The sequence below is a fragment of the Cicer arietinum genome, chromosome 3 (assembly GCF_000331145.2).
Source record: "Cicer arietinum cultivar CDC Frontier isolate Library 1 chromosome 3, Cicar.CDCFrontier_v2.0, whole genome shotgun sequence".
Lineage (NCBI taxonomy): Eukaryota > Viridiplantae > Streptophyta > Magnoliopsida > Fabales > Fabaceae > Cicer > Cicer arietinum.
Window position 1 is genome coordinate 49946224 of NC_021162.2, and position 9777 is coordinate 49956000.

The 9777-nt window shown below is 27.4% G+C and overlaps 1 protein-coding gene across 1 annotated transcript; it reads right to left on the minus strand.

Moving 5' to 3' along the window:
- Window positions 1-2567: 2567 nt before the first annotated feature.
- On the minus strand, window positions 2568-7869 carry LOC101509065 (serine carboxypeptidase-like 20). The gene is made up of 14 exons (XM_073366704.1): window positions 7739-7869; window positions 6973-7118; window positions 6755-6831; window positions 6207-6329; window positions 6005-6107; window positions 5499-5536; window positions 5320-5421; window positions 4734-4814; window positions 4396-4641; window positions 3883-3948; window positions 3436-3557; window positions 3211-3324; window positions 2913-2958; window positions 2568-2825 (listed from the first exon to the last, which is right to left on the minus strand). The coding sequence occupies exons 1-14, from the start codon at window positions 7867-7869 to the stop codon at window positions 2742-2744; spliced, it is 1479 nt and encodes a 492-aa protein (XP_073222805.1). The 3' UTR covers window positions 2568-2741.
- Window positions 7870-9777: the final 1908 nt, after the last annotated feature.

Sequence of the window (9777 nt, forward strand, 5' to 3'; positions counted from 1 at the left end):
ATATATGACGACCTGTCAGGCCTAATAGGCTTTTTGATAAGCCTGAGTCTGACCTATTTAGATAAATATGCTTTAAAAATAGCATGAGTCTAGCCTTTTTATTAAATAGGTCAGACCAGGCCAGACCATAAGTAGGTCAGGCCATAGGCCCCTGACGAACGACCTAGCCTATTCTCATCCCTAGTGACAACCCACATCAATTAAAAGAAACATAAAAAGATTGTGCGTGTGCACACTTGTGAATAAGCTTGGCCATGATGAAGAAAAAAATAAAAGGGACTAAATCCCTAAGTTAAAATTGAAAGCAAGTGTGTCGTACAGAAAAAGTGAGGAACGAGACAGAGCTCATGGACAAAGTGAAGAAATATTTTGATACAAGTGGTGGATGTTGGTTCAGAAAATGTTCTCTGTTTTGGCTAAAATTTTAGTATGTTGTTCATCCCACTGAATTTGTTATTCTAATATTTTTATTAGTAGTTTTGTCTTCTCTGAAAGTTAGTTTGTAATACTCACTTTTGTAGAGGTGCTCTGTTATTGTTTAGTTTCCACTATATGGTGATAATTCTTGTTCTCTAGTGTACTAGGTAACATTTTGGTTGTTCTCATTATTTGATATAACAAAATTATTTCTTTTGTCTAGACTATCCGTGGTTTTTACCCTTACTTTGAGGGGTTTTACATGTTAAAATTTACCGTGTCTGATTTATAGTCATTTACTCTTTTTATTGTTATTATTATTAGTATTAGTTGTAATTGATAATTTATAAATCTGGATTTCTCAAGATTTAATTAATTTAACGAGCTTATGTTGTGCACTCTTGCCCCAACAATGATCTTGTCTATTAGGTTGTCTTAATGGTCTATAATTTTGTGTGTTTGGTTTTGCATTAGATTTGCCAAAATCGCAATGCATTACTATATAATTTTATAAAAACTACATAGTATAGTTTTTACAAAACACAGTAGTTCAATTTGATTATGCCAAATTAACTGCAAAATAAAAAATGCACTTAGTGATTATAAATGGGTTGGAGTATTTATTGTACTCTAATTTAAATTTTTGCTTGCCAAAAAAGAAATTCATTGTATCTACAAGTATTTGTATTTGTCATATATAAAATCTTGGATTTAAACATTATACATTTTTAGACGGTATCTATTTATATATATTAAAATAAACTCTAAATTTTATTGATTGAAACCTCACATATTTATGTGTCACATCACTTATATTTCTATGCGGTATCATTAACAAGTCTCTACAATTCTTTTCACATTTTTCATATATTTATTTAGCTTTTACATTTCACACACCATGTCACATCTAAATTTTAAATTCACAAACTTATTTTCTTGTATGCTATCCTTTACAAGTCTCTACAATTCATTTCACATTTACCATACCTCTATTTTTCTTTTGCATTTCACACACCACATCACATCTCTATTGAAAATCGACAAACAATAGTTATTGATGAAAATAATTTTCCTATCTTCCCACTCTCATCAACATTCACAATTCATCAATTTCTTCTTTTTACTTTCGGTAAGACTACTCCACAAATTCTAAATCCTAAACCCTACATATTAGTAGGTGACAAAAGTTTCCTATATTTATATTATCTCATATCAAATGTTATAGTGATCGTTTGCAAACCTCTCTACTCATTGCATGAAAATTGTCTCTCCATCAGTATGATCAAACCTCTCTACAACTAAGGTATTTTTTTAACTATAAATTGCCCACACATATTAGGCATACATATTTTGTGTTCTATTTGGATTCATTTTATTGGCACCACAGAGAAACAATGAAAAATATGCACATTTCAAGGTACATACTTGATTAATACGTAAGAAAAAAATTCAAGCAGTCATTTGCAATCCTCTTTCCTTCTTTCACACTTAATAAGTATCATTCTACCTCAAGTATTCAAATTATAAGTAAATTTATTTATAGATATCTACAACTTTGATATGATATGATACGATCTAAATCCATTTCACACTATCAATCAACCATGATCATCAAATATTCAAGTTAAAAAAATGTGAACTTAATTTTTATTCATTATTTCAGAATTCAATTTGAGCAGTTCTTCTAAACTAATTATGTTCGTATTTTGTTCATATTGAGTTTGTAAATTCTTCAAATCTATTATGTTCGTATTTTCTTTAGATTGAGTTTGAAAATCCTTTAGATTGATTTTGTTAGTATTTTATTCAGATTGAGTTTGTAAATTCTTCAGATTAATATTGTTCGTATTTTGTTGTAGATAAATGTTGGTCAAAGACTTTCTTCAACTTGATCAAAGTATTACTTCAAAACCTAGTCACAACAAGATAGAGTTACTAAATCCATATCTTTATCACACCACTAAGTAGTAAAATAATATCCCTTTAATTGCTAAAAAAAACACAAAAATCGAAAAAAGGAAATAAAGGTATTTCATTTAATTTTTGGCCCTAAATTTACTAGTGGAGAAAATGTCTCACCATTAAAAATTTAGGAATCAAAATAACAAATTTAGAAAATGAGCAATTATATTCAAGTGAACAAGGGAACACAAAAATACAATTAACCCAAAATTTTACTAATAAGGTGTTATGCTTGAGAGGTACAAAAAAGAATACAGAAAACTTCTTTCTTTAAACACATTTCAAGTACTTCATGAAGAATACATAACCAAATATCTGAAGCAATATAACACTTCTATTTCTCTATTTGATCTCTTTGTTTCTTATATAGGCACTCCATCAAGAAAACGTTTGTAAAAATCCAATGACTCTCGTGGCTTATATTCTGGAACAGTGTGTCCTGATCCCTGTATAAATGTTAATTAATATTAAATAGTATCAATACCAAACAAATCTAAGTTAATATATTGAGATTAACATTTTTATGTACTTACCTTTATTGTCAGATATGTGAGATTGTTGGAATATCCTTGAGTATACCTGCAACCAAATAAGAAATCTAACTCAACCTCTAGTAAAGTTTAATCCTTCTATACACTGTTTTAGCACATTTTTAATGTGTTTTGATAACAGGTGGAATCTCTTAAAGTATATTTGGGAGTTGCATTTTATAGAAAAAGAAAGTAATAAATTATTCTTCATTTTTAAATTAAAAAAACTATAAATATTTTTAAATTAATACTAGAAAATAATATCCTGAATAAGAAAAAGAGGAAATAGCATTATAAGTACCCAGCAACTTGATCATTACTGAACCATGGCCTCCATTCATCAACAATCTTAACTCCAACTAATTTTGTCCATGTTTCGGTTCCAGTATATGGGACACACATGTCATGATCACCACTGCCAAAAAATATATGAACTTTAATTTAGGGAATGACATAAATTTTGATAAAGATGTTGTGATGATAAAAGCAAAAATTGTAAAAGGATTATGTGAAATTTGAAATTTACCTATATGCTAATACTCGATATCCTTTGGAAGTAAGATTCTTGTGAAAATTGAGCATACTCCCTGTATCATGAGTGTATTTAATTTGATCTGTACATAAGTACCACGCACCAACCACACTTTCCTGTTTTATCAAAAATTAAAGGTGTTTGATAATTGTGATAAAATAAAGGCATATATGACAAGAGAGTTAAACAATTATACAGTAAGATATGAATGAACATGACATGCTCTGATACGATTTCCTACGGTCACCAATTTCAAGAATTCAAGCAATCAGTATGACAGTGATTGTTGAATCAAGATCGAATTAATATTTCAATTTTGATTTTTTTTTTCTTTCAAAACTAAAATATCAAAAACTCGATCCTACAATCATCGACCCGTTGAATGGAAACAATATAAATCTATAATACCCACAAAAGAAGTTTATTGCAGAGAATCCTCACCTCCACAGTGTGAATAGCTTTCCTGACATCAGGATTGTTCAGCCATGAGTTAGCAACCCCATCGTCCTAAACATAATATAAGGTTAATTTTTTTTACAAAAAAATGTTGAATGTACAGGTAATGCAACGATATCAATCATATTAAGTGTCGGGTATTATTATGCAGACATATCAAGAAAATAATGTGTACTAATTGTTATGATAAAAAGATATTTATTGACAAAACTTTCGTTATTAATATAGTAGTCAATGAATTATATAAATATAATGATTAATTATATCATTGAGATAATAAATAAGAGTATTATTTATTAAAAGTCATTCATATTTTATTATAATTAAAAAATGACACATAATGTCACACATATTTTTTTTCATTCGCATATGTTAGAAATTGAAATCTATCAAAATGATTAAGAGACTCAAACATCCACGTAATTTGATTTTAGCATATAACAAGCTAGTAAGAAATTAAATTAAATTGTAAAGAAATAAAGTCCCAAAGTAACTTACAGTGCAAGGAACCAATATACTAGTGCTCGTGAGTTCTGGCCAAGATGGCACAATTCCATCTTTTACATTACCTTTGTAGGGCCAAGCACGACCAAACATTCTTTTCCTCACAGGTAAAGATTTATCAGTCTTACCCAATTCCCTAAAGCTTAATGGCAACTTAGAATTTGTATTTTTATTCTCCTTTGTCTTTCCCGGATGATAACATGGTTCTAGAATGTCATACACATTTAAATCTGCAACTTCCTATAACATTTAAAAAAAAAATCATGATTAAGTGTAACATAAATTTAACCTTAAATTGTTTTCATGCTATAATGGTAGTATAGTTGAATCACCTTGTCGACTTTTTCCAACAAAAGCTCGCACTCGTCGGTGTCTACTTCATAGAAGTTTCCTTTGCATACTTTTGTTGTGTTCTGTTTAACAATGTTTAAGTTAACAATATTGATTGTCACGAAATAAACAAAATAATGTATGAAGTTCCAATCTTGCACGTCACTAATGTATACTTCCTAGAATAACACAAACACAAACTTTTGACACGATACTAACATGTCAACACTAATAATAATTTTAAAAATAAAATTAATCTAATGTGTCGGTGTTCGATATTAACAGATATCGGACACCAAACACACCTTTCTTAGAGTTTGTCAGTGTCGGTCCTTCAAAATTGTACCTTATACAATTCTCAACATCGCTATTAATTGATCTATTAACGAATTCTCTCCATCGGTAGAATCACACAATTGGAAGCCGTAAACGATCTTACTGATCAAATTAAAATCGAAAGGTTGCATTTTAAATCAACTTAATAAACATTACCAAACATACACTATATCGAACGACTGGAAGTTGTTACTGTGTTACACAATAATAGCATAGAACTCATTTCCCTGTGATTAAGAGTTTTATGTTCACCTCAAAAAGTTCATTAGAAATAAGACTCATCCCATGTGCAAATGGAACAAGAGCATTTCCATCAATCAAATCATCTGTAACAGGATTTCCAACCATATAACCCTGCACATTAAAATAACTTCATATTACAATCACAATATTAACTGAAAAAACATAAAATGATCAATTAAACACAGTACCTTGAAATTCAATGTTGGCTTGGTTCCATTTTCAATTCCTAAAAATTAAAAAGTCAATAAAATGCATCTTAAATTTTAAGCTAAATTACATCCGTGGTCCCTTAACTTAATTTCAGGTAACGTTTTAGTCATTTTTTTTTTTCCGATTTAGTCCTTTATTCCTAACAATATCAAATAAAGTATGAAAATATGAGTTTATTTGAAGATTTGTGTTACGAATTTGATGAAATTTGTATTATATTGAAGAATATAATTAATTTTATGAGTTTTGATTGAATTTTTTTTTGAATTTTTGTATAAAAAAGCATATCATTGTTGAAATTTTAAAATATAAAATATCAAATTGTCACTTAAAATTAAAATAAAGGACCAAGTCGGGAAAAAAAAAGATAAAAGACTAAAACATTACCTGAAATTAAGTTAAAGAACCACAAATGTAATTTAACCTAAATTTTATTATATATTAACACCGTTAATTAAAAAATTTGATTGAAATTATTTTTTACCTATCACTATTTGATTAGCAAGAGTAGGCACATAAACTCCTGCATAAGACTCTCCAGAAAGGAATAATGGGTTTGCTTGAAACTCAGGGTATAATTCAAACCACTAATTTATTCAAAAAAATAAGGTAGATATGTAAGCTATATTGTAAGATGTAAATAAAAATTAGTTGATGCAAATATTTTATGTCAACATTTTTCTTACTTTGAGGAGAAAATTGTGTGAATCATAAGCAGTTTGAATATCTCCAGTTTTATAATCAGATACATTCTTTGAATATGAAAATCCAACCCCAGCAGGAGAGTCCAAATATATAATGTTGGAAACCTATAAAATTGAAACCACAACAAACACACAATCATTATTAAATGAGTTATAATATACGCAGAATCGGCCCAAGACATAAGGAGGTCAAATACGAATTTAAATATAAGGTTTTTTTAATATTTATAATAATATTTTAATAAAATTATTATAAAAAAAATTATTAAACACTATTCTTTAGACACTTTAAAATAAAAAATCATTTATTAAAATAATATAATCGATTTTGTATAATTAAGTTGATTAATTCAATATTTGTTGAAACAATTTTAATTTTAGATTTGATTATATTAAAATATGAAGTTTTTGTTTGTTTATCAAATTTAATTTTAATCTGGCCCTTTACTCTTAGATCGACCCAAATTACATGTAAGTCAAATAAAGCAATATTTTCTTTCTCTAAAGACAGGAAAAAATAAATCACTAACCTTTGACCAGCTGTATGGATTGAGTTGCAAGTTAGGCAATGCTCCCTTTGTGGCAGGTTTTTCAAAATTAAAAGGACCTAAAACACATCACCAATTGGATACATTAGACATTACTATATTATTGAAATTAAAAACAAACTCTTCATTCTTGTCATTAGCAAGATAACTAAATATATTTAATTGATGGATAAAATGAAAATAGTTAAACTTAAACTTACCATGCTCAAATACAAAGCCATCAAGACTAGAGCATCCTGGTCCACCATTAAGCCATAGAACAACAGGGTCCTTTGATGGATTACTTTCTGATTCAACAAAATAGTAATACAAGTTTCTACCATGACTTTCATCCACTGTCACATACCTTCAATTTTCAAAAACAATATGAATTAGATATTTTTGCACTTCTTCCATTTTTAATGGGCAATTTCTTATTATAAAATATAAGATATTAAAAAAAGTAAAAGTAATTAAGAACAAAAAAATAAGAATGTGTTTAGAATTTAAACACTTTATGAAAATATAGTTCTTAGCTAGTGCTAGAATCTCGTTAGAGTCTCTCAGTTTGAATTTTGAAGTGAAATATTTTGGTGGGTTAAGTCTATATTTTTAAAAAATATGATAAATGAGCATATAATATAATGTTGTTCTTTTAATATTTTAAAATATTAAATATATACCAAAATATAAATTTAATTTTTTAAAGCCTTCCTCTCTAAAAAAATCAACTCGCAAACACATTTAGAGAAAAGCAAAATTATCATACCACTATTGAGAGATGTCATTAATATTTTCAAATAACAAATAATTCTCTAAATTAAAATATAAATAAAAAAAAAGTATTTAAAAAATTGATATATATAGTTTTAATTGAGTGGAGTTGAAATCGATCCAGATATAAGAGACATTAATTCCAGGTGTATTTGAAAACTGTAGCTAATTGAAATTGAAATAAAAGTGTTTGTGGGAATATAACATATATACCCAGCATAGTGGTTGGAATTTAGAGAGCCATTAAAGCCTGGAAGATTGGTTACAAGAGAATCTTGAGGTGCTGACTGTGTTAAGACAAAGGTCAGAAAAATGTGAAGCAAGACCAATAACATATTGGCCATCTTGCTCTAGTACAAAGTTAAGAATTATTAATTTTCACAATAACAACATTATTATGTTGATTCTTTTATACTCATTTCACATGTAGAATAAAGAATAAGAAAAACGACTAAATAAGAAAAGTAATAATAATTTTTTTAAATTATCTTTTTTTACACTAATTAACTAATTACAATTAATATGTTTCTCACTATAAGAATTGAAAAATGGAATCAAATATATTGGGACAGTTGATTAAATTTAAAATTTGAATTTAAATGATAAAACCATTTGACTTTTTTATAAAGGAAAATCATTTAATGAATTGTTTATTAGGAAAACATCCAAAACAATAAGACCAATTTTCAAACATGCAATATCATGGATTTTTATGTGATGATATCAAAATGAAGGTTTCTTGATTAGGAAAAATTAGGTGTTATAAGATCTAATTTTTGTTATATTATATTCTTCAATATTAAACATTGAAATCTTATCAACAATTTATGTTTCATAAAATTACTCAAAATAAATATATTAATATTGCATTTCAACAAATAAATACATATATAACATTAATTTTATACATAATATGAAAAATTGATTAAAAATTAAAGTTGTTATGTTACTTTCTTAGTACAAATATAATTATCGTAACTCATTGTCTAATAAATATAAATAAAGTATTACGTAAGTTACGCTAACTTACATAAAAATCAATAACTTTATATAATTCATTGTCTAATAAATATAAAGTATCACGTAAGTTACACTGAGTTGCATAGAAATTAATAAATTTATACAAAATGTAACACTAAAAGTAATAACATTTGACAATATTAAAAAGTATATAACTTAAAAATTCTTCAAACACAAACAATTATTATTAATTGCACTGCAACAATGGTACAAACAAACAAAAATTTAATTGGTAAAAATATATAACTAAAATAAAATGAAGTTTACACTACACAAAAAATAGGTTTTTACAGCGCTTTTTTTAATCAATTTACAGCGTTTTTTCAAAAAAAACAAGCGCTGTGGAATCGAGCGCTGTAAAAGATACAACAACGCTTTTAAAAAAGCGCTATAAAACATGTAGATATAGTGCGCGCTTGTTATGCACATTTTACAGCGCTTTTTCAAACAAGCGTTGTAAAATGCACACCCATAATTACCCAATATATGCATTATAGGTGCACATTTTACAATGCTTTTGTGAAAAAGCGCTGTAAAATGTGCACCTATAATGCACATTTTACAGGCATATTTTACAGCGCTTTTTCAAAAAAGCGCTGTAAAATGTGCAATTTTTTTTTTAAACGTTGTAAATTAAATTTTTGAAAAGCGTTTTTTAGCTTTTTATGACATTTTTTTATAGAAAGCGCTGTCTTTTAGCTTTTTATCCAAAATTATTTTGATCCAGAATCAGTTCACACAACAACAAAACATATATTCAAATACCATAAGCAGTTCACACAATCAGTAGACAAAAAACAGAACTCTGTAACTTAATTAACATATATGTAACTCTGTAACTCTGTAATTTACAACCTAATTAACTACATTCAAATACATATACATAACCTAATTTACAACCTAATTAACTACATATACATTGAACCTAATTAACTACATATTCATATACATGTTCATATATTGTGTCCTATGATCATATACATATAATAACTAACAGAATATGCACTAGCTACCATATAATATTCAGATCCCTTGCCTACAGCATGCTATTTCCCAGAAAATCAAATAATTTTCATTTCAACCACATACTGACACCATTCTTCCTTTAATTCCATTAGATATTCCTCAAAATATGATGGACTGGAATTGTCAAAGTACTGCAATATAAAAATTGAACATATTAAGTTAGTATCAAATATATAGATAATTTATATATGAAAATCATAAAATGA

Bases quoted from the DNA above. Each gene is read 5' to 3' on its own strand.
- LOC101509065 (XM_073366704.1), bottom strand. From the start codon at position 7,869: ATGGCCAATATGTTATTGGTCTTGCTTCACATTTTTCTGACCTTTGTC. The intron at 3,325-3,435 runs GTAAATTTCAAA...ATTTTTTGGCAG, and splicing joins TATCGAGTATTAGCATATAG to TGGTGATCATGACATGTGTG. The intron at 2,826-2,912 runs GTAAGTACATAA...ACATTTATACAG, and splicing joins TCACATATCTGACAATAAAG to GGATCAGGACACACTGTTCC.